The sequence below is a fragment of the Haplochromis burtoni genome, unplaced genomic scaffold, assembly GCF_018398535.1.
Source record: "Haplochromis burtoni strain Fernald_Lab_line unplaced genomic scaffold, NCSU_Asbu1 Contig_341, whole genome shotgun sequence".
Lineage (NCBI taxonomy): Eukaryota > Metazoa > Chordata > Actinopteri > Cichliformes > Cichlidae > Haplochromis > Haplochromis burtoni.
The window spans coordinates 6,612-32,714 of NW_024582702.1; the positions used below are offsets into that span (position 1 = coordinate 6,612).

General features: G+C 41.4%; 1 protein-coding gene across 1 annotated transcript; it reads right to left on the reverse strand.

The window, feature by feature from the left end:
* Positions 1–2,473: 2,473 nt before the first annotated feature.
* LOC102309167 (deleted in malignant brain tumors 1 protein-like) lies at positions 2,474–14,502 on the reverse strand. The gene is made up of 7 exons (XM_042228672.1): positions 14,251–14,502; positions 13,120–13,140; positions 10,350–10,664; positions 9,667–9,981; positions 3,728–4,042; positions 3,400–3,497; positions 2,474–3,170 (listed from the first exon to the last, which is right to left on the reverse strand). The coding sequence occupies exons 1-7, from the start codon at positions 14,387–14,389 to the stop codon at positions 3,066–3,068; spliced, it is 1,308 nt and encodes a 435-aa protein (XP_042084606.1). The 5' UTR covers positions 14,390–14,502; the 3' UTR covers positions 2,474–3,065.
* Positions 14,503–26,103: the final 11,601 nt, after the last annotated feature.

A 26,103-nucleotide genomic window follows, 5' to 3' on the forward strand; every position in this document is an offset into this window, starting at 1 on the left:
CTTCAAGACAAGAAACTAAGTTTTAACTTTTCTGCCTTATCACCTAAAGCAAAGCAGACAACCCAGCTCTCAGATGTCTCTGAACTTATCATCATCAAGGTTGCATGGTGAGAGCTACTTCAGAAGTCACAGTACTCCTCACTCAAGCAACACGTCAAAAAACAAAAAAAACAAAAAACAAAACTCAGCACACTACACAGAGAACAACAGCCAAGACACAACTGAAGATGCTGTTCTTCTTTGTTCTCCTTAAATTTTAGAATAAACTTCATCTGCATTAGTAAATCATATGCCTAATCATTATGTGTCACTGTGATCTACAAGTATGGTCACAAATTTATTTATTTTTCAAAACAACAAAACAAAACAAGTCGCTGATAGCATGAATGCTTTACACACATGTGTCAGGATGCTGCCAAAGGCAAATAAGAAGTGTGAGGGGAAAAAAACTGAGCTCACAGACAGCTGCATGTTTGAACCCTCATGCAGCTCCTGCTGTAAAAAAAAAAAAACCCATAGTACTTGCTCATCAGCTTACAGTGGCCACATATTTAATTCAGCTTCTCAATTTTGTAGCTTTAGCTGTTGTATACAGGGTATAGCTTATTAGTTGTTAGTATAGGTGTGCTCTATATTTCAGCAATGTCTCATCTAGGATGTCAGGTTTTCAAGCAGGTCAAGTGCCTCTTATGCACTTAATTAGTTTAGATATTTTCTTCATCTCATATATCATTGTACTGAATTTGAGCAAACCTTGAGCTTGATGCAGACTACTTCTAACAATTATCCACCTCACATCATAACTGACTAAGGTGCCTCTTCATATTAATATTATGTCATCATTAATGTTACATATAGTATATTACAATATTTTATTTATAATTTATTTTGTATCCACCAAGGGCTGCAGGTGATCTGCAGTTTCACCCCCTCCCAAGGTGGAGACATTTTCCTTTTCACACACTTTCCTTGGCTGAACAATGACACAACCTTAATATACCTTATGCATCTCTCTATTTTATTTAATATGTGTTTGTGTGAATCATGTATTTTCTTTCATTCTATTCATTCTGGGCATGGTCTTCATCCCAACTATGTGTCATTGTTAATACCAGTTTACAGGTTGTTATCCTTGCTATTATTAGCTTGAATACATTACAGTTAAGTTCTAATTCAATTTAGCCTTTTGTTTATTTTACTTTATTCCTCTTGTATTTATATGTATTCAGTCAGGTCTGTTTCCAGCCCTTATTAAACTTCTACTTTGATCTCTAATTTTTTACTTAGTGAGGGATTATTATGTTCTTCCTATATATTGACCAAGATGGCGGCGCGTGAACAACGCGAGGCTCAGTGTCTCTCCAGAATCTGCTATTTAGTGTTTTTTTTTTTTTATCTACTTTTAACCGGATTATTCATCCAGAATTGCTGTGCGTTGCTGATTTATGCACTGAAGCTGGCACGTTCCCTGAGTTTTTCCAGCAAGATGGTGCACCACCACATTATGGGTGCCAGGTCCGAGCATTCCTAGATGAACAGTTTCCTGGAAAGTGGATTGGTCGTCGTGGGCCAGTTGAATGGCCCCCAAGGTCTCCCGATCTGACCCCCTTAGACTTTTATCTTTGGGGTCATCTGAAGGCAATTGTCTATGGTGTGAAGATACGAGATGTGCAGCACCTGAAACTACGGATACTGGATGCCTGTGCTGGCATTTCTCCTGCGGTGTTGCTATCAGTGTGTGAAGAGTGGGAGAAGAGGGTTGCATTGACAATCCAACACAATGGGCAGCACATTGAACACATTTTATAAGTGGTCAGAAACTTGTAAATAACTCATGAAAGAATAAAGTTACGTTGAAACCAAGCACACCATTGTTTTTCTTGTGACATTACCAATAAGTTTGATGTGTCACATGGCCCTCTTCCTATTGAAAAAACAAAAGTTGTATCCAAGATGGCCGACTTCTAAATGGCCACCATGGTCACCACCCATCTTGAGGAGTTTGCCCCCTCACATATACTAATGTGCCACAAACAGGACTTTAATATCACCAACCATTCCCATGTTATTACGGTGTATCCATATAAATGGCCCACCCTGTAGTTTACTTAATTTCTAACTTTGGGAGAGATAAAGAAAAAATATCTGAGGACAAGAAAGGTTGGGTATGGTATATTTCCATATGGTTTGTGTTCCATTATGCAAACCACATGGAAATATAATTTCCTTCCTTTAAGGTCACTTTCCTTTATCTCAATTCAAAGCAGATGCTAAGTTTCAGATTTGAAAGTAATATTTTTCTGCTGGCACCAACAGAACTCGTCTTCTTTGGAAATGCATCACAGAAATAAGTCATCAAACGCATTAAAGTAAAGTTTGGAGTCAAAGAGATTATGTGTCATGTACTGTGTGCGGGAGGCAGAAATAGTGGACCCAAAGTGCAGACTCCAGGAGACGAAAAAGTGCACTCAAACAGCTTTATTGCTCGATACCAAAATAATTAAATTGAAAATATAAAGAAGCTATGCAGACAGGCTGACAGACAGAACACACAGTGTAGAATGAGGGATGGAGCAACAACGAGCAGGGGAAGACGCAGACACTAGATACAAAAGGTGATCAGGACCAAGAGGAAAAAACTGGGAGATATGCCTGACACTGATTACACAAATGAGATGGGGAGCACGCAAAACTGAATACACTGACATAAGACACAGACTTTCAAAGTAAAACAGGAAACTCAACACAAATGCAGAGACACAGGCTTTAAACTGAGAACTGACGGACCTGGAACAGAGGGTGTACAGAACCAAACCCTAACAATTAGCAAATCTTAACAGAATACATAACCAAAATAAACAAGAACATAAGTCAATATTAATAAACACAAAACAGTGAATGATCAGACTCAGGACCATGGCATTATGTTTGTTTTACAACTAAATGTACCACAACAGAAAGCAAGCAAACACAGATATCATGTGAAAAGTAAAGATTAAATCAATCACATCACTTTTACAGGCTGTAAGCTGCCTTCATCCAGCTATTGAAACAAACAGTGTGAACTATGGAGTACACGTCTCTGTCACGTTTTTGATATCTTTCTTTTCTGGAAGTTTCCACCAGCTCACTTTTAGGTCACCAGTCGTACCTCCCAGCTCATTTTTGACCTGCACAACAGAAAAAAGAAAATTTAATGATTACACCACAAATTATAGACTGTTATTGTTACATTTTAAATGAAATTTGACATGAAAGAGACTCAAGACGCTAATGCTAATAAAGCAATTTTTTTGAATTGCTCATTATCCAAGACTTTTTTTTAAAACACCTCGAAGGTTTTGTTATTAAAATATAAGTATAGTCGTTTCACTAAGATTTTGGGATCACACAAATTACCAAATTCATGATGTACTCCATCACAGCCGGGTCTTTCATGTCCACAGAAGAGTTGACAGCAGCCAGATTCACTTTCACCAAGAACTTCCTCCACGGAGCTGGTAAGATTATTAATTTATTAATTATTAATGCAACCCTTTCATTTCTCTGCACTGCCATAGGAGTATACTAGCTTTTGATAAGCTCAAACACAAAGCATTCACCTTCTGTTCATATTTGTTTTAACTCATTTGCGCTTTACATTTGAACACTGTTTTCAGTAGTTGTAAAAATAAGTTTTATTTGCTGTATTTGAAATCTTGTGAATGACCAAAAATATATATCTTACGTGAACAGATGACACCAGCGTCCTGAGAATGTTTACAGTTGTGTGCTCCAAATCCACTGAACTGACACCCAGTTAGAAAGTTTTCATTTCCTGAACAGGTCACTTCATCAAGCCAAATCTGTCCGGTTCCTTGACCAAAGTAAGCAAACTGGGGAGCCTGTAATGCCGGTCCACATTTTACCTCTCTGCAAACCACCTCAGCATCATTTAAGTCCCAGCCATCATCACAGACTGTTCCCCAGATGTTATTGTGATAAACTTCAACTCTGCCAGAGCATTGAGTTGATTCAGGCCCAGCTAATCTGATGGGTGAACCTGAAAATGCAGAAAAGGAGTTAAGAACAAAAAAAAATATTGTAATGGCAATTAATAGTTAAAATGGAGAAGTTTTCCATAATTAAAATACAGTTTGTAGTTCTATATTTACATTAAATCCTTTTGTTTAAAGTTATTGTATTTCATATTAAATAAAATATTTTAAGAAAGCCTATTAAATTTAACGTTCAGATGCTCAAACACTGTTAATCTTTGATCTCTTTATTTGCATGATATTGCTGTAAGCATCACTGTACTGCCACTATAAGACATTTCACTTTGTATACATATGAGGCTTCATATAAATTGTCACTAAACTACAGAGAAATATTTGTTATTTTACACTGTGGTTGAATAGCAAATTATAACACACTTAATTCCTGTTGTCAACATTTAATTCTGTTAACAGAAAGCAATGTCAATACTCTTGATAACAAAACTTGAAATTTGTGTTCTAGTCCTGGGTTTTATGTTTGTGTTCTAGTTTGTCTCATTTTGTCTTATATGATTGGGTTTTCTTAGTTTTAGGTAAGCCTATCCCTGGGAGCAGGACCCTCAAGCTCCCAGGCCTCTGGTAGAGGACCCGAGCTTGAAGGATAAACCGCCCGCAGGGGCGTGCTGGGTGTTTTTTATATATATATATATATATATATATGTGTGTATATGTATGTGTGTGTGTGTGTGTGTGTCTATTATTAGAATGTGTATGTATATATATATTTATATATATATAACACCAGGGTGTATGGGGTGTATATATATATTATATATATATATGATATAACTGATATATATATATTATATATATTTATAAAATATATATTTTTTTTATATATACATATATATATATATATATATATATATATAGTATATATATATATATATATATATATATATATATATATATATATATATATATATATATATATATATATATATATATATATATATATATATATATATATATATATATATATAAAAACACCCAGCACGCCCCTGCGGGCGGTTTATCCTTCAAGCTCGGGTCCTCTACCAGAGGCCTGGGAGCTTGAGGGTCCTGCGCAGTATCTTAGCTGTTCCCAGGACTGCGCTCTTCTGGACAGAGATCTCCGATGTTATTCCCGGGATCTGCTGGAGCCACTCGCCTAGCTTGGGAGTCACCGCACCTAGTGCTCCGATTACCACGGGGACCACCGTTACCTTCACCCTCCACATCCTCTCGAGCTCTTCTCTGAGCCCTTGGTATTTCTCCAGCTTCTCGTGTTCCTTCTTCTCTGATGTTGTTGTCATTGGAACCGCTACATCGTATCACTAGGCCGTCTCTTCTGTTTGTCTACCACCACTATGTCCGGTTGGTTAGCCACCACCATTTTGTCCGTATGTATCTGGAAGTCCCACAGGATCTTAGCTCGCTCATTCTCCACCACCCTACCACGTCTCCCACGTCTCCCATTTTGACCTCAGGACTTCCAGTCCATACTCGGCACAAATGTTCCTGTACACTATGCCGGCCACTTGGTTATGGCGTTCCATGTATGCCCTGCCTGCTGGCATCTTGCACCCTGCTGTTATGTGCTGGATTGTCTCAGGGGCATCTTTACACAGCCTGCACCTGGGGTCTTGCCTGATGTGATAGACTCTCTATGGATCTTGTGCTCAGAGCTTGTTCAGAGGTGCGGTGACACCCAAACTAGGCAAGTGACTCCAGCAGATCCTGTTAACAACATCGGAGATCTCTGTCCAGAAAAGCGCAGTCCTAGGAACAGCTAAGATACAGGACCCTCAAGCTCCCAGGCCTCTGGTAAAGTACCTGAGCTTGAAGGATAGACTGCCCGTTATGGTATTTGTTACTATACCACACTTGTCTTGTTTTCCCTATGTAGTTTCAGTTGTTTACCATGGTGTTTGGCATTTCCCTAATTACCATAACTCTATGTGCATTTAAACCCTTAGTTTGAATAAGGTCTTTGTCACATATAGCACGTATTTGGATGTATTTTTTCCAGCACCCATAGGTCTTCTGTTACACCAACATGGTATTTTTGTATTTTGTGCATTAACTCCATCTCATGAGTCTCCAATTGGGTCTAGATACCTACACATGACCGAATGCACTCAGCTACACTGTTATCCAGCATTGCTTGTGGATGAGGAGCTGAGTGAGGATCTCTTAAGTTCTCTTCCAGGATTCATAATTCTAAGAACATAAATATTTTATCAGTCTCTCTGCCATGAGGGCAATTATCTGTAATAAACCTCAGCTACTTCTGTTCCCAACAATCCTGGACATTCTTTATTTAATAACAACATGAAGACACAGCTAACAGACTGAAACCTGAGCATCCTCTTTTTTTTGGCCTTTATTATCGCTGCAGCAACCCAGTCACTGGAGCAATGAGCACCTGGACAGCCCTCTAAAAGATGAAGCAAGGCTCCTCTGATGGACTCACAACTGCAAGCCAGGAGTTGCAATCATCTTTGACCAGCTGCCTTACTTCTAGAGCCAGTAGACTTTGCTTGTCCTGTTGAGCACTCCCAGTCAGATGGGATTGCATGCCCTGTGCTGAAGTCCTAAACTCCCTGAGCCTGAGGGTTCTGAGCTGCCTGAAGGTATCTATAACTCTATCGTTGTGTTAGTGTCACATGGTCAGGGAAACAGAACAGGAGCACCAGAAGGTCCCAAAACAAAACATGGGTCCAAAACTAAAAATAAATAAATGCTGGAGCCCAAGAAAACAGAGTCCCAAAACCAGTTCAGGGGACCGGCCCAGAGGCCAACAGCACAAGAGTTCAAAACATGCATGCAAAAAGATCTTTTGTTAAAAGGGTTGGCGTAATAAGCAAATGCTTCAGCCAATATCTTTTGATTAGCCTTGTCTCATGCTTTCTTGCTTTGTGGTAGATCTTTGTTCTGTCTTCACTGAGATATTTGAATGCTAATCAATAAAATCAAAAAAAACAAAAAACTGTTCAGTTCAGGAGGCCGGCTGTGTGAAAAGCAGCGATGGTGACACCATTAAAGGAAATCCGGAGGCCGACAATGCGGAAGGCAGTGGCAGCGACAGAGCAGTCCGGAGGCTGGCCACGCGGCAGGTAGTGGTGACAGAGGTGACCTCGTTCAGGGGGCCGCCCTCGACAGCGATAATGTCCAGCTAGAGGCCTGGAAAGTGGCCGGCAAAGGCGAGGTCGTCCAGGCCGGGTCGCATTTGATGGCAAGACAGAGGCTGGACCAGGCGAGGATGGTGCTGGACCAGGTGAGGATGTGGAAGCCATAGGTGATGGAGCTGCAGGCGACGGCATGGAAATCGTAGATGATGGAATTGCAGGCAACGGCGTGGAAGCCGTAGATGATGGAGCTGCAGGCGGCGGTGATGGCTGGATGGGCCCCTTGGACCTTCCAGCGAAGACAGACACAGGACCAGCGGGCGCCGAGACTCCTAGCAGAGACGGATCAGAACCAGCAGGTTCGGGGACCTCTGGCAGACACAAAGGTAACTGGAGCTGCACAGGGCCCTGGCTCAGCCCAGGAAGCGCTGACATGGTGCAGTTCCTAGGGGCCTGCTTAACCTTCAGGGGGCCAGAATCAGCTGGGGACTGAGACCTAGCCTCTGGGGAGACCCTGGAGTGAATAACTGCACCTAAAGCAGCTAAGTTATGAGAAACACCCTGGTTGGGAATTAGATTTTCTCCCTGCATAGAGATGATGGATGGCTGAGTGGCTCACAGAACCGAAGACTGAGCTACAGGTAGCGGGGACACTGGAGACTGAGCTAGTGGTTGCTGGGCAGCTAACTGAGCTGACGGTTGCTGGGCCGCTAATTGAGCAGACTCGGTGGAACTTTTAAATGACTCGGGCAATGCTGGCTTTTCAGTCTCTAGGGAACGCAGCCTCTGGGAGGCCCTGAATTCCTGCAACATTACCACTTAATGTCTTTGAATGAGTGTCAGTAGTCCAAGAAATGACACATTCAGGTGCACACTGAACAGTCTCTTGAGGTGGCAGCTTGGAAAATAAAACAGTCTTAGTATCATCAGAGCTGGGGTTGTTTCTGGGGTGAAAGCCACAGCTTTAGCAGACTCTGGGATAGCTGATACGGGGTTAACAGGGTCAGAGACAGTTAATCCAGGCTCAGAAGAAGCAGAAGAAACACAGCCCTTTGTTTTCCCAGAAGTCTTAAAAATACCAACCTGGGAGAGGTCAGTTACTACGAAGGCAGGTAAGCTACGCGTATTAGGTCTCATCAACACCCAAGAGGAAAAAGTCCTGAAGTTCAAACCAGTAATATTGTCCTTTTTACTCACCACAGTCGGCTGCTCTGATATCCCGAGGTCCGGCTGTGGTGAGGGGCGTTGACGGCGTGAGTGTCATTTCCCTTTCGAAGGCTCGGCCGACGGGCCGGGCAGAACAACCTCCGTCGGGCCAGGCAGCGAAGCATTAGTTGCTGGGTGGGTGGTAGCAGCCGGGGGGTGAAGGCGAAGCTCGTTCAGAATGAAATTCTGTGCGAGCAGGTGAAGTGAGCTGAAACCAATCGCTGTAGCCGGTTACCCACAGCTTGCCGAAGTTCTTTCCCCTCATGTTCCAGCCACAAATTAATCAATTTGTCCACAGAGTACACAATATCCTCACAGAGCTCCTTGGGCGAGTCAAATGCTGCTGGGTCCATTGATGGCTGGTTCGTACTGTCACGGCCAGCGGGGCAAGCCGTTTGTAAATTATTAAAGGACCCAAAATGCAAGCACTGCTTCTGATGAGAGTGAGCTTTATTGAAGTGGATGGCAAACAACGAAAAAAGGGCGAGGCTGGCGAGAACAGAACTGACAAACCTAAACTGGCAAAACTAACTTGAAACCAGAACAGAGATGCAGGGAGATAACGCAGACTAGAGAACAAAACACCATATAACGCAGACGAACCAACAACTGCAATCAGAGGCAGACACAAGGCTTAAATACACAGAAGGATAACGCAGGAATGAGACGCAGAAGGAGGGCACAGCTGGGAGTAATTAGACAGTAATTAGACAGGACGGGACAGGGGAAACGAAACGAAAACACGCTGAACACACTGACATCAGACACGGACCTTCAAAGTAAAACGCAAAACACACACACGCAAAGACACAGACTCAGAGACGCGGGCTTAACACAGAGACCTGACGACACTAGAAGGGATATACAGGCAGGGATGACACAAAACAGAAGGAGCACTGAATAAACACTGGGAAACCGAAACACAAATAGTCATAAATCATAATAAAATCCAAAGTAAAAGTACAAAAACCAAAAACACAGGACCGTGACAGTTAGCCTCTGGTCAAAGCTCTTGTGGTGCCTTTTCACCTCCATGTTTTTCATTTGGCTTTTAGGTCCCACCACCCTGATCTCCTCCACACGACCTGAAGCTGGATTTGCATGCCCTGCCAGTGTTTTAACTCATTTGCCTTTGAAGACTATGACGACTATACAAATAATTGTGAAAACAAGAAATTATTTTTTACAGTATTTGGCATTCTGTGGATATATCTCACCTAAACAGATGACACCAGTGGTGTGATAGTGCCCATAGTTGTTTGAACAGTATTACTTAAAATAGGATTAGGGTTAGTATCTAAACGTTTTCTCACCTGAACAAATGACACCAGCATCCTCACCATGTACACAGTTGTGTGATCCAAATGCACTGTGTTTACACTGAGTTAGAGAACTTTCACTTCCTGAACAGACCACGTCATCAAGCCAAATCTGTCCAGTTCCTTGACCAAAGTAAGCTGATTGAGGAGCTTGTAGTGCCGACCCACAGTTTATTTTTCTGCAAACCACCTCAGCATCATTTAAGTCCCAGCCATCATCACAGACTGTTCCCCAGATGTTATTGTGATAAACTTCAACTCTTCCAGAGCAGCGAGTTGATCCAGACCCACCTAATCGGATGGGCACACCTGAAAACTCCCCCCAAAAAACAGAAAAGATAGGAACATAAAGGACTTGTAATGTTCATCTATAGTTGTATGTAAATATAAAGTACAAACTGACTGATCAGATGTGATTTTGCATAAAATCATGTGTATTTACGAGATATAAACCTTGAAAATTGTACACATATTGTGTGTCCTCCTGGTCTCAGGTTACCTTATCTGTTTTAACTCAATTGCCTTTTATATATTTCTAGTATTTGGCATGCCTTGGATGAGAAAAATATATCTTAACAGAACAGATGACGCCAGCATTATTATTGTGCCCACAGTTAGGTGTGACACAACTCATGTATGTCACACAAGAGGATAATGACCTAAAAACGTTTTCTCACCTGAACAAATGACACCAGCATCCTCACCATGTACACAGTCGTGTGATCCAAATGCACTGTGCTGACACTGTGTTAGAGAGCTTTCACTTCCTGAACAGACCACGTCATCAAGCCAAATTTGTCCAGTTCCTTGACCAAAGTAAGCTGATCGAGGAGCTTGTAGTGCCGACCCACAGTTTATTTTTCTGCAAACCACCTCAGCATCATTTAAGTCCCAGCCATCATCACAGACTGTTCCCCAGATGTTATTGTGATAAACTTCAACTCTTCCAGAGCATCGAGTCGATCCAGACCCAGCCAATAAAATGGGCACACCTGCAAACAAAACACAGAAAAGATATGTTGTGAATATAAGATTCAGAAGTTGTAATATTGTAAATTGTAACTGTAAATTTTAAAGTGGTAGGATGGCTCCGTTAACAGTGAAGTTTAAAAAAGAAAAGGTTAACAGATGGAAATTAAACTAATTCCAAAGTCAATAGAAACTGCTTAAATTTCCTAGTATTAGTTAGCTTTCGCCAGTTCTAAAAGAAAATAATGTGTTTGTGTTGTGCAGGCAGACCCTATACAGATCAGAGCTTTGGCTCAGGCTTAGTTGTCCCAATCCCATCTCCCAATACCCACACTCCTGACACTGAACCAGCACCTCTGTTAGTTGAAGAACAAAGTTCATTCTTTTATGTCAAGCAATGTGTCTAATTGCAGGGAGGCCCCTTGGGATTTTTTTCCTACAGACTTTTTATTTATTTTGCAATAAAATGCATTTGTCACACAACAGGCAGGTCGGCCAGTGAGAAATGTCAGTCCATGACAGCATTATGAAATTAAATAAAATCTATCTGAGTTCCACTTAGGTCTCATGACATAGATACTTTTCAGTTGGCTACACTTTATTCGGTAACTTAGTTAAGTTATATTTGCCAGTACCTTAATAATTTAAATAAAACAATTTTGATCAGTAAAACATAATTTTAAACCATTTTATAGATGAGATTTTAAATTTATATCCATCCAAAAAGTTAATGGCTATTTAATTTATATTTGTATTTGATGTAAAGGCACCAATCATTGTAAAAAACAGACAAACAAAAAAAATCTAATAATATTATCATGAAAAATATTAAAATGTAACAAATTGCACATTTCTCAGTCTTGCATAAATTAAAAAAAATCTATTCATCTAAGCAGAACATTGGTCGATGTCTGCACAGAGTTATAATTCTAGGGCTGGCAGTGTTTGCAACATTAAAGTGGTGGGGCCCAAAGTGATATTTCTTTTTCACGGTTCCCAAATCCATGGTGTTACTCCTGCAAGGAACTGTACACTACTGATTGAAGGTTTTGGAAGAAATTTTTTTAACACATCAATTCTTCTTCTTGTCCAATGAATAGCCTGAAATGGTACAAAAGTAAGTAGGCACCCTCAACCAAATTGGGTACCACAGCATTCTGCAGAGCCATGCAGCATCCTCTGGTATGTGCCTAGCTGTTTAGGGGTTCATCCTACAGAAAGATAATAACCCAAAATATAAGATGAAGCTATGCCAGAACTACCTCGTGAAAAAAGAACAAGTTAATAAGCTTCAAAACATGGATAAGAGCCCACTGAGCTGATTTTGATGACCTGGACATAAGAGTGAAAACAAAGCACCCTACAAGTGCCACACATTTATGGGAACTTCTGCAACAGAGTTGGGAAGAACTTTCTGAGGAATATTTGGTTTGCATTTTAGAAAGAATGCCATGGGTGTGTTCAGCTGTTATATCTGCCAAAGGTAGGTACTTTGATGAGTCAATAGAATACATTTAAAAAAAAACTTTAGTGGTTTATTAAGTCTATTCTTTCATTTCAGCGTATGAAATGAAACAACAGAAAAAGGTATCTTGGAAAGAAAAGCATCTGGACAGAAGCCCAGACGCTTTTCGTTTTAAATCGTTTTACATTTTTTCATTGGTATTTTGTTGTTTGATTCTTTATGTTATTTCAGTGTAAATGGATAAGTTTATGAATATAAATATTATCAGAGATGAGAGCTTTTTGCCAAATTTAGTTGTTTTTAAAAATTTTTTATATTTTACAAGATTTCTATTTTTTGCACCACTCTGTTCCATGTTAACTACTACTACTAAACCATATAAATAATCCTATTTATATGGGATTTACATAATCAGCTGTAGAGCTAGAGCCAAAAGGCAATTTTCATCTAGTCTAGGCTATCCAACTCCCTCATCTGAATTATGAGTTTGTGAGGACTGCAGAACATCCACTATGAGACAAGTGAACCATGATTTAACTACAAGACCTGAAAAGTACTAAAAGAAAATCATTTTCATCTTTACATGCAAACACAGACATACACACAACATGTATCTCTTATATTAAAAGTTCCTATTCTCTATATGGCAAGCTCTATGGCTACACTGTAGCTTTCAAAAATCTTTAGACTGTGCTGGTGCTCTTCACTTGTTATGGTTAATTGGTCCAATTAGTTAACTTTGGATTGTTACTGACAGTGATAAACAGTGATCTCCTGCTTCTTAGAAAAGGGGGACACAATCTCCAAAGTGTCCTTTAGTAGTAGTATAGGTGTTAAAGATAGCAAAGGAAGGAATAAAGACATTTAATCCCCAGTTTTCTTTTGCTCAAACCAATGAGATTAGTACTGCCTCCTTTTTTTCTTTTTTCTTTTTAGCTCAGCAGAGAAAACAGCTAAGGTTGAAACTAAACTTGAAACTTGTTCTTGGATATTATAAATACAAATATCCTTACCAGATATCTGTGCATGGCCATCTGAAAAATAAAGGAGAAAATAATTATAAAAAAATGTTAAACCAGTGTACTGCACATCATGATTTACATTTTGAAGCATTAGTCAGACAGAAAGTAAATACCTGAAAAGTCAACTTGGATCTACACTGCCTTTTCTTATTTCCTCAAACTTTCAGAATTGTTTACCTGAACATTTTGGGAAAGGGGCAGTCCAAATTATAATGATCTTGAATTGGTCAAAAATGCACTGTCATAAGTGCTATATATAAAGTATATATGAACTTTGCTTGCTCACTACCCAAACATCAAGTGAAAACAAACATTTAGTGAAGACTTTTGTTTTGCACACTTTTCCCTGTGCGTTCTCTGTATGAATATGCAGGGTTACAATGATCAGTTTCAACATCATAACGGGTATTATAATAATGTTACAGCTGTACAGCACATTGTTAACCATTTGGGAACAATACCCATTTATAAAGACCAACAGCAACTTGAGAGTTAACAAACCATGTAATTAACCAGTTAGTAAACATTGTTAACACTAAACTAAAACCTGTTTGATGTTTAATGATCAAGTTGTACTTTATCAGTAGTAATTAACATCATGTCACTGAACTCAGCCCTCTCAGTGAGCACATAGTTACTCTCTACTACATTTCTATTTGTCAATACAAAAAATATAATAAATAACCCAATTAACTTGAAATGTTTACATTACTATTGCTTAAATATTTCAAACAGAAAAAGTTTTGGAAAGAAAAGGGGACACGAACTGCTGGCTGGACAGAAAATCCATTAGCAGAAAATTGGCAAAATGATAAATAAAGTGCTGTGGATCACATCAGATACAGGGACTTTACTGATCTGATCTACATTATAAAGTGAAACATAGTCCTGCTTTCACCTCTAGGTATTTGCTTTTTTACCAGGTGGATTTTTTGACTCTCTTTCTTATCTTGGATACATCTACAAGCAGGCTACCAAGTGGGCTGCTTTGAAGTATAGTAGAGTACTTTTAATTACAATAGTTGTTAAAATCTGTACAGCTGAACCTTAAATTAACATTGTACTCTGTCCAGTCTTCATATAAAATAGGACATGAGAAACAAAATCGAATTTCTTTCTCACCTTTGCATGAGAGAATGATCGTCACAAAGAAACAGCAGACAAACTGTTGGAGAGCCATTGTTAGCCACACCAGTCTGAATTTGACTTTTTGACTTTTAAATATGTATGCTGAGTATGCTGAGCCCCTCCCACAGACCATTTACTGTTGGACACAGGCTGTCCCAAATGGCCTTCCCATCACTAAGCAATGAATGAACATACATATAAAACAAGGTAACAAATCAAAGGACTTGATACTTGAATTTGAGGACATTGCATATGTATACAAAAATTGCATACAGTTTGCATGCAAAGAATGCATTTAAAAACCTGTTAAAGATGAAAGAAAATTAAACACAGATACAGACCACAATTCTGAAACAAAATCTTCCAGGGTTGCTTTCTTCATCTAACAGTTTGCTGTTGGTCTGAATAAAAAAAAACCTATTTACTTAACAATATGCATGGCTTATTGCTGTGACACATTAACATGGTTTCTGTGGTGGGTGGGGCTCATGGCTCAGCTGCAGGGAGAGGGTATTGCAGTGGCTTTGCAGGCCAGTGTCAGAGGAGGCTGATTGAGTACCGGTGTCTGGCAGAGGAGGCAAAAAAAGAAAAGCAATGAAAACAAAGAGTACTGAATTGCAGTCTGAGTCCTGTGTATGTGGGTTGTGCTGGATGTCTTTTGTCCCGTGTTCAGAATATTGAGGATGAGAACAAAACAACGAAGGTCCAGAAGAGTTAGGTCAAACGATGATTTTAATGAACACACGTGTGGGGAGATGAACACTGCAAAACATCAGCTGTAGATCTCCGCCCAATAATACACAAGCAGTTGTTTTTATAGCATCAGGGTATTATTTATGACGCCCCCTCATGTGTCAAAGCAGATACATACATGCATAACTTTCAAAACCACAAATGTTCTGGTAACGACTTTTGACACAGTTTGAAAAGAACATTTTCTTCGCCTCCAAGCCAGGTGCTTCCTGTAGCTCATCTTGCTCTTGCTTCTCCAAAACCTCAGATGCATGCTCTGCAACAAAACTGTCAATTCTGCAGACACAAAATGCAGTTGCAAGCTTGCAAAATATGTCTGAACTCTTACCTAGAAATGAATCTACCTAAGATGTGTGTGTATGTGTCTCCCGACCTCAATTGCACTGTTTCACCTCTCACCTCGCCTACTAAAACTCACAACCAGACAGAGGCCACTCTCATATGTGTAACAATCTAACTAAAACTATATATGTATATGTTGAATAAATGCTTTAATTAAATGCCACTACTCAAAGCTTAATAAAAAGAATATAAACGAATAAAAGACAATAATGAATATCCTGGTTATTCAAATAGCCTCATCCAGACAGCTCCTAAAAATAACCACCAAAAAATGCACACTTTACAGAGGAAACAAAGGCATTTTAGAAGTACGCTTCCTGACTTATTCTGAGTCATCTGTTACCAAGCAAACTCAAACGCAGCATGTTGCCGAATACACTCAGGCCTCTGCTCAGCTACTATTTTACTGTAAGATTAACCATCTAAGCTCCACGTCACTCATACTCTGCTTAGTTTCACTTTCGGAAGCACGCTCTGCAAAAGCACGCTCTGCAAAAGCATGCAGTTTCCTGTCTACTTTGGCACAGTGTGTACTCAGAGTTGAGCCTTCCTTTTATAACCCAATATCATCAGTATATAAGCATTTAAGATTATAGATTTAACTCAACAGTTTAAAGTGGTTATAACTGCACCCGTAATAAAGGCTAATTGGGTGCCAATATGTTTGAACATCTGAATGCAATATCAATGCTGTAGATTATGTTATTAATGCAATGGTAATGATGATAGTTATGAATAGTAGCAGTAAAATAATTTCCCTGATCCCCACACCCCCTCTCTTGGTGACCCTCTCTTTAAACGAGGGTCACCACACTTTACTGGTGTCATTGCTCTGACCCTCTCTAGCCGTCCTCTGGCTCAGGGAATCAGACAACAACCTCATGTCATCTAGGTGGTCCAGTAACACTTTTAACACCCTCTTAAGAAGCTCTCTCCTCTACCCTAAAAAAAAAATCGATATAATATCTGTATGTGTAAGCCTGCATTATAACCACTTATTCTAGAAATCAAAAAGAAATCAAAAATGTTCTACTCCTAAACTAGTTTTCCCCAAAGCATATCGTTTATTCAAAGTGTCCCGCAATTTCCCTTTAAGTTTGGTATACAGCTTCTTATGAACACCGGCATTTTATCTTCTAAACAGGATTCAGTTCATTTTAATCCTTTAACTTAAACATGAAAATAACAATTTCTGCCTCATTTTACCATATCTAAATTATCAAACACCCCAAAAGTCATAAAATGATCCTAAAACCCATTTCAAATTAAAACTTCAATTCCCCCTTTTGACACATCTTATGTGTCACAGACTCAAGATGCTTCCCCTGAGCTTAGGAAATTAAAAGAAAAAAGTTAGTCATATTATTGCTCAAAAACACCTCAGCCATCCTCCTCTCAGGCATATCTGCTCCGGCCCTGCAAACCTGTGTTTAAGGAATGAAATTAATTTAATCATCATGTCAGATCTTTTCGAACTCCTGGCTCCATCCAGAGCCTGCATCCTTGGAACTTCCTAGAAACAAAACCTGTGTGTTAACCTAAACTTCACATTTCATACTCAGTTTTCCCCCCTTATGATCCAATCGGTGTTATAAGAAGAAACTTAAAACGGAACAGTTATCAGTCATGTGTTTAACCTTAGTCCAGTCTTTATCTCAGTGTCCAGTTGGTCCAACCTTTAGTCCGTCCAGTCACCGTCCATTTACACACAATCATTCACACGCATTCACACCAGGTATTGCTGATGGTGGAGACTCCCGCGCAAACAATCAGATACTCCACCCTCAGCAACATGAGCTCATTCATTTGTTTTATTTTGTTTTTTAGGAAAATAGTTCTTTATGCTTTTGGACTGGATTGGCTCGCGGCAATCCTTTTAGACAGGGACTTACAACCTGATCAGGTCCCCACAGGTAGCCTTTCCCTTAACCCATTGTAATCTGGGAAAGTCACCTTATATTTGTTCTCCCGGACATTTTACAGCGCTGTTAGTCACTCTCTTCCAGGCCGCTTCAGAACAAAAAAGAGAAAAAGAGAGCTATTATTAATTCAATTCAATTCAATTTTATTTATATAGCGCCAAATCACAACAAAAGTCGCCTCAAGGCGCTTCATAGATACAGAGAAAAACCCAACAATCATATGACCCCCTATGAGCAAGCACTTTGGTGACAGTGGGAAGGAAAAACTCCCTTTTAACAGGAAGAAACCTCCGGCAGAACCAGGCTCAGGGAGGGGCGGCCATCTGCTGCGACCGTTCCAGTGCGAGCTGGAGGCCCTCACCCGATGAAGCCAACAGAACCACATCATCGCAAAAATCAGAGATGAGATTCTGAGGCCACCAAAGCGAAAGCCCTCCGCCACTTGGCTGCGCCTAGAAATCCTGTCCATAAAAATTATGAACAGAACCGGAGACAAAGGGCAGCCCTGGCGGAGCCCATCACCCACCGGGAACGAGTCCGACTTATTGCCGGCAATGCGAACCAAGCTCTTGCAACGGTTGTATAGGGATCGAATGGCCCGTAGCAATGGGCCAGACACCCCATACTCCCGCAACACCTCCCACAGGACACCCCGAGGGACACGGTCGAATGCCTTCTCCAAGTCCACAAAACACATGTAGACTGGTTGGGCAAACTCCCATGCACCCTCAAGTATCCTGGAGAGGATAAAGAGCTGGTCCAGTGTTCCGCGACCAGGACGAAAACCGCATTGTTCCTCCTGTATCCGAGGTTCGACTAGCGGACGAACTCTCCTTTCCAGCACCCTGGCATAGACTTTCCCAGGGAGGCTGAGGAGTGTGATCCCCCTGTAGTTGGAACACACCCTCCGGTCCCCCTTCTTAAAGATGGGGACCACCACCCCGGTCTGCCAGTCCACAGGTACTGCCCCTGATCTCCACGCAACATTGCAGAGGCGTGTCAACCAGGACAGCCCTACAACGTCCAGAGCCTTCAGGAACTCGGGGCGGACCTCATCAACACCAGGGGCTCTGCCACCAAGGAGTTGTTTAACTGCCTCAGTGACCTCGCCCCCGGAAATTGGCGGGTCATTCCCCTCATCCCCAGACTCTGCTTCCTCCTCGGAAGACGTGTCAGTGGGATTAAGGAGGTCCTCGAAGTATTCCTTCCACCGCCTGACAATTTTCTCAGTCGACGTCAGCAGCGCTCCGCCAGCACTATACACAGTGCAGGTAGAGCACCGCTTTCCCCTCCTGAGACGCCTGACGGTTTGCCAGAATCTCTTCGAGGCAGTCCGAAAGTCTTTTTCCATGGCCTCTCCGAACTCCTCCCACACCCGAGTTTTTGCTTCAGCCACTGCCCGAGCCGCATTCCGCTTGGCCTGTCGATACCTGTCGGCTGCCTCCGGAGTCCCACAAGGCTAACCAAGCCCGATAGGACTCCTTCTTCAGCCTGGTGGCTCCCTTCACCTCTGGTGTCCACCATTTGGTTCGGGGATTACCACCACGGCAGGCACCAACCACCTTGCGCACCTGACCCCTATGGCGCCTCCTGCGGGTGGTGGGCCTGTGGGAGGATGGGCCCATGTCTCCTCTTGGGCTGTGCCCGGCCGGGCCCCATGGACTAAGGCCGGCCACCAGACTGCTCGCCCTCGGGCACCCTCCCCGGGCCTGGCTCCAGGGCGGAGCCCCGGTAACCCTATCCCGGGCAGGGTAAACTGTTCCCTCGATGTTCTTTTCATAGGTCTTCTGAATCGCTCTTTGTCTGGTCCCTCACCCAGGACCAATTTGCCATGGGAGACCCTACCAGGGGGCAAAAGCCCCCAGACAACATAGCCCCTGGGATCCCTGGGACACACAAACCCCTCCACCACGATAAGGTAGCGATTCAAGGAAGAGGATTCAAACTATCTCACTTTTAATTCCTTCCAAAAATAATTTCACATGTAACAATTTGTGTATGTGTGTTTTTATTCATTAATGTAATTGTTAGTTAGTTTCTCTCTTTATTTTTTACCTTCTTTTGTTTACCTCTTTGTTTGTGACGTGGTGGACATCTAAACCCTCATGAGTTCAGGCTTCAATTTCAATCCAATTACATCCTGTACTCTTGCACTCGAACTCGTCCAGGCTTGACCTCTGACTGGTCCTTGTCCCTCTTCTCACAGTGTCCTGTGGGGCCCTGAAATCTCCAGAAAAAACAGTCCCAAGTCAACTGTTTTCTTCTTCGCTGTTTCTTCTCCGTTGATCTTTTCAGTCTTTTCTTCTAGGTTAACTCCCAGCATGGCAAAATATCACATTCAGTGCCTTCAAACAGTCATGTCACACTGTTCTTACCAGCCTGCAGTTCACCGTGCATGTTGCATCACATGCTTTCTTACATGCTTCTGCTGGAGTCGTCAGTGATATAGTTCATTTGCACTGTCTTTTGCCTCCTGTTAATTCTTCAAGTCCACTATGTTCTGTCTGTCTTCATCAGGAGATTAACTGTCCTTTAAGCTTCTTCTCAGGGTCGGGACAAAATGAGAGGTCAAGCTGTAAAATTTTAAGCCAAAGGCTGGCCTGTTTTCATCCCAATTCTGTTAATCTATGCTTTTGCAGCTGTACTTCATGTTTTCAGGTTGAGGAGAATCCACCTGTATTGACGCACTAAAACATTTAATTAATATCCTTTTCATTTCTTTTCTTAAAACATTCATTCATTTCATCTGCCTAGGGTTTAACTCATCTCTTTCTCTGGGTCCACACTTGACACAGTCAGTCTCCTTTTATGGGCATGCAGTTCCTGTCACACACACCACTTCCTGTCACACACACACAGCTACTCAGAGCCATATTTTCTGTTTGTCTCTTTCCTGTTTCTACAGGCTAATCAAACTCTTTTTGTACTTACTTACTTATTTATTTATATATATATATATACATACGCACACATTTACAGTATATAAACCCTCTATAATTCTGCTAAGTCTTAATCTAAAAAACAATGCACCCTTATTTCACGCACACACACTTTTAAATATACTAAGCTTTTTGCATTTGCCAGCATTCATATCACAGTCTTCAGCGTACTCAGCAGAGCTCTTTCAGACCTCATCAGTTTTTGTAACATCATCCACACAATAGTTTCCTCAGCATTTTGCATCCTTCCCTAAACTTTGTTGTCCCACACACACTTTTCTCTCAGACTTCCTCTGTTCACACACTCTACTATGAACCCACATAGTGTTATTATTACTTATTTATTATTTAGTACGACTCACACAGAATAATTCAAACCCAGTACTCACAACATTCACACACTTAGAATCCCTCAAAATACGCTTTTTCTAAGAGTATTTTATCAGACTTGCGTTTCAGAATCAGAAAGAGCAAGTGAAAGAAAAAACAAACAAACAAACAATTGAAACCTCTAATCATTCTCACAGCACACACAAAACTGGAAAAAATAAAACACACCAGCATTTATTGCTGAAGAGAGGTTACTATTGAAATGTCTGTGAAGGTTCTCAGTCATCCAGGTCATCGTAGTCAAAGGAGCTTGCAAAGAAAAGCGTCTGAAAGGAATATATTGGTCTTGAGTACAGTGCACTCAATATATATCAAAACTCAGTCAATTACTATAAATCCACTGCAACAACTCAAAACTTTATTTATAGCCCTCTAATAAACATAAACGGCGTCTTAAATACAGGCACTTAACAATGTTTGCAAACAATGGTTGTAAAAATCACTAACACTCTAAACAGAAAGCAATAATCCTCTACGCGCTTCACAGCAGCTTCTTCATTTGCATTTACACACACACCGTCTAAAAATAGCAGCAGGCATTCAGTGCATTTCTGACTCTACTCACAGCCTCCTCTCACACCAAACTCTCTTATTTTATATTACAAAGACGTCTTATATTTACAACCACTGTCAGGCCTGACAGCTTAGCGCCTACACAATTTCGAAAAATTTAAATTAATCGCCCAGCGGATAAAGTCAAACTTTTTTGTCATCAATTAACCAGTCTCAGTTCCAAACTGTCTCTGGGCTGATCTCTAAAATCCCTAACTCAATTTAAAAGCCTCCAAGGCCCCAGGTCCAACCTGTGCTTCCCAAAAATGCACAAACCACCGTTCCAAACGGTGAGGAGACTCCAACTCCTAGCTTATTCCAGGATGCCCTGTACCCCACAGTTAAGCCACACTGAACTAACCCTCTTCACCGAGAGGTCAATGCCTCGCGTCCACGACAAGGAGGGAGCGTAAACTCCGGGCTATGCGCTTCTTAGCAGTCGAACGTTTTAGACTAATTTATAATACTTTGAACAACAGTAAAACACCAGAAAAAGTGTATGACTGAAGCAGGTCCAACCTTATAACCAATAGGAACTCTAACCCAATAAACGACCAATTCTCTAATGGACTAAATTCACTTAGCAGTCCAACTGCTTTAACTTCTCATGAAATTTTCACCAAAATCAAAACAGACATTCACCGGCAATTTTACTGAATAAACATTTAATTTTGTCGTCCAATTCAGCACACTTCGGATAAAATCAACAGGCCTGTGCCTACCTCTTTTTAAAAAGGCGCCTGTCAGTTTGATTGCCGGATCATGCCTGTCCGTCTGACCACCCTCGGACACCAGAATTCTCCGTTTACACTTCCAAAATCCCCTCCTCAATTTCACGTCAGGTCACCAAAACTGTCGTGGGTTCAGAATATTAAGGATGAGAACAAAACAACGAAGGTCCAGAAGAGTTAGGTCAAACGATGATTTTAATGAACACACGTGTGGGGAGATGAACACTGCAAAACATACAATACAATAATACACAAGCAGTTGTTTTTATAGCATTAGGGTATTATTTATGACGCCCCCTCGTGCGTCAAAGCAGATACATACATGCATAACTTTCAAAACCACAAATGTTCTGGTAACGCCTTTTGACACAGCCCCCAGGCTATTTGGGTCCTGAACCAGGTGTAGGACTGGACTCTCCCACACACGTCACTATAAGACTGGACTCTGAAGATATAAACAAATAAAAGATAATAATGAATAACCTGGTTATTCAAATAGCCTCATCCAGACAGCTCCTCAAAATAACCACCAAAAAATGCACACTTTACAGAGGAAACAAAGACATTTTAGAAGTACACTTCCTGACTTATTCTGAGTCATCTGTTACCAAGCAAACTCAAACGCAGCATGTTGCCGAATACACTCAGGCCTCTGCTCAGCTACTATTTTACTGTAAGATTAACCTTCTAAGCTCCACGTCACTCATACTCTGCTTAGTTCCACTTTTGCAAGCACGCTCTGCAAAAGCATGCTCTGCAAAAGCATGCAGTTTCCTGTCTACTTTGGCACAGAGTGTACTCAGAGTTGAGCCTTCCTTTTATAACCCAATATAATCAGCATATAAGCATTTAAGATTATAGATTTAACTCAACAGTTTAAAGTGGTTATAACTGCACCCGTAATAAAGGCTAATTGGGTGCCAATATGTTTAAACATCTGAATGCAATATCAATGCTGTAGAATATCTTATTAATGCAATGGTAATGATAATAGTTATGAATAGAATCAGAATCAGAAACTTTATTGTCATTGTCACGAGAACAACGAAATTAAGAATGGTCCCCGATCATGGCATCAGTAGTGGCAGTAAAATAATTTCCCTGATCCCCACACTTTGTAACCCTGAATTTTACATTACATTTTGACATTTCCTGTCAATTCTTGAATGTTTTTTTTTTTTTAGCTAAATATCCATCAGGTAAAAAGTCCATTGGTGCCAGCGGTAGAAAATTATATCACTGTAATGGATGAGACAAAATTAAATTAAAAATGCTGCTGGTTCAGAAGTTTACAAAATCCAACATATACTATATATTAGGGGTGCAACGATACTCGTATCGATATTGACTTCGATACAGTGCTTTCGGTTCGGTACGCATATGTATCGAACAATAAAATTTTTAAATTTATTTTATCAACTTTCCTTCTGACTATGCTGTCTGTGTTGAGCGCTCAGTGGATCTGCGCTCGACAGTGCAGCCTAGGCGGAGTAGTCGAACGCAGATTCACTGAGCGCAGGGCAAGCTAGCGAGACAGAAGTTAAGCTCTCCTTGCAACATGGCAAATTGAACCTCCCCCACCCTCATTCAGATCTGGCGTTTGGAACTATTTTGGTTTTCATGTGACGTATGACCCTGAAGGTAAGCGCGTCATGGACTAAAGTAAAACAGTATGTTGGATGTGCCACGCAATGCTCAATTACATGGGTGGGAACTAGTGTGTTAGCGCAGTTAGCTCGTTAACGTGTTGGCCGTCTAGCCCCACGCACGGGGCGATCCGCGGTAGCTCGTTAACGTCAGTTTCATCGAGATTAACGCTGACAGCACTAGTGGGAACACAACGAATATGACTGCACATTTACTCCGACATCATCCTAGTGCAAAGACAAGTGGAAGCAGACAAAAACAACAAGCACGCATGCTACAAACTTTACCCGAGTCATTTAGACAGCCGTTAGCACATGATTCTCCTTATGGGGACCTGATATGTTTAATATGCTGCTGAGAATATAGCCCAGAAGAAGCGGATAGTATAGCTTTTATTTTGGAAAGAGCCATTTCTCTGTAATAAACTCTCTTTTCCAAAGATGAGTGATTCCTCAATCAGATACAGGGCTCGCAAATATCGCTAGCCCGACGTCCTGGGGCTAGCGATTTTTTCAGTCGGGCTACCAAAATCTATCTCTGCCCTGCCCGTCGGGCTATTGTAGGAAGGAAAAATATATGTCAATGCTTTTGCATTCTAGATGTAGCTGGATTATGCTGGCATCGGTGAGCCACTGTCAATATGTGACATATTGAAATCGCGTTTGAATTTGCGCTTGTTTTTGCGCTTGTTTTTTTGCTTTCACTTTGCAATCGCGTGAACTGTGTATAGAGAGCGACAGCACTGATTGTGAGTGATGATAATTTGCGCACCAATTCCTCTGACATGTCTTATCAATCGTTATTACTTTTTTTTTTTTGCCTGTCCCGTTTGGCTCTTTTGCCATCAGAATTGTTGTCTAAAGGCAAAGAAAGATGCCCAACGGATTTACTTTACCAAATCTGACCATCCCAGCCTTGCCGTAATGGTCCATTTGATTCACCTTTTATTGTTTATTTTATTTTCACTTACTGAATACGGGACAGACTTGACTGGGGGAAAGAAGGGGAGAAAGAAAGAGGGAAAGAGAAACAGCTGAGAAGAGGGACGGGGGAGAAGGGCAAAAGACAAAAACCAACAGAATGAGCAGAAAAAAAAATGCATATATCAATCACCTGGATCACCTGCTGAGAAAGAAAAAAGAAAACAAGCAGAAGAGAACAAGAGTAATAGAATAACAACATCACAATGATATATGGGTCAGACAGAGACTACAAGCCCATTATCATCAATGGAGCTCCAGTGGAGAGGGTGCAGTCCTTCAAGTATCTTGGTGTCCACATCTCCTCAGACCTGACATGGGCTGCCCACATTCAGGTCCAGACCAAAAAGGCTAGGCAGCGACCTGTATCACCTACGACAACTGAGGAAGTTCAGGGTCTCTCCAAAGATCCTCAGGATTTTCTATACAGGCGCTGTGGAGAGCATCCTCACACAGAACATGACATCGTGGTTTGGGAACAGCTGTGTGAAGGACCAAAAAGCTCTCCAGAGAGTGATCTCGTACAGCAGAACGCTGCTGCAGGATTGCTCTCCCCCCGCTTCAGGACACCTACACCAGGAGATGCCGGACTAGAGCAGCGCAGATACTGAAGGACCCGTCCCATCCTGGCAACAAACTGTTCCAACTTCTGCAATCTGGTAGAAGGTTCCGCATCTTCCGGGCAAGGACAGAGAGACTCAAGAGGAGCTTCTATCCCCAAGCCATCCGTGCCCTAAACACACACACCCGCCCTCTCACATCATCTATAATTGACTGAGACAGGACTCTTCCAGACACTAAACCAAGGCACAATGTACATTTCAATTCCTTTAATTTTAAATATGTTTATATTGTCTATCCTGTAAAATAGTCAGATGTCTATTCATATTAATGTACAGAATTCACCTGCTTGCTGCTACTACTGCACATTCACCCAGTGTATATACTATATTAATATATATAATGTTCTTCCTCTACACCCCCCCCCCCAATTTTTTTGCACATGTCGAGGAGCGTGTCAGGCTACATTTCACTGTGTGTTATACTTGTATAACTATGCATGTGACAAATAAAGAACCTTGAACCTTGAACCTTGAACAATAATAAATACAGTAATACTAAATAAATGATCTGCTAGAGGGTGTGGGGGGGCCACAGCCCCGTCCTCCAGGGCATGAAGCAGGTATGGAGGAGATCAAAACTCCAGACATCCAGAGGCCCCCAGAACACAAGAGACCAAGGAAGACCAACAGAGGGGCAGCCGCGCCACTGTCCCAGAAAGAGCTGAGGAGAGTCCCAGATGAGGGCTACTCAGCAGCCGCGGAGCAGAAGCCAGGGGGAGTTGCAGTGACGCGTGTATAGAGTGTATAGAGAGCGACAGCACTGATCTGTGAGTGATGATAATTTGTGCACCAATTCCTCTGACATCGTCTTATCAATCGTTAGCTTACTACGCAAACATGACAAGTGAAATCTCCCGCAGCAAGCTTAAACATGTGAGAGGTTGATCGCGCAGAGAATCGCTGAGCGTTATGTGAGTGCGTGTGTAAAAGCAGCAGGATATATTTTTAGTTCTGCTGAGCCAAATAAG

Excerpts from the sequence above, each read along its gene's own strand:
- LOC102309167 (XM_042228672.1), bottom strand. The coding sequence starts at position 14,389 with ATGGTCTGTGGGAGGGGCTCAGCATACTCAGCATACATATTTAAAAGT. Across the intron at positions 13,141-14,250 it reads GATCATTCTCTCATGCAAAG|ATGGCCATGCACAGATATCT; the intron begins GTGAGAAAGAAA and ends TTTATTTTTCAG. Across the intron at positions 3,171-3,399 it reads TGGAGTACATCATGAATTTG|GTCAAAAATGAGCTGGGAGG; the intron begins GTAATTTGTGTG and ends TCTGTTGTGCAG.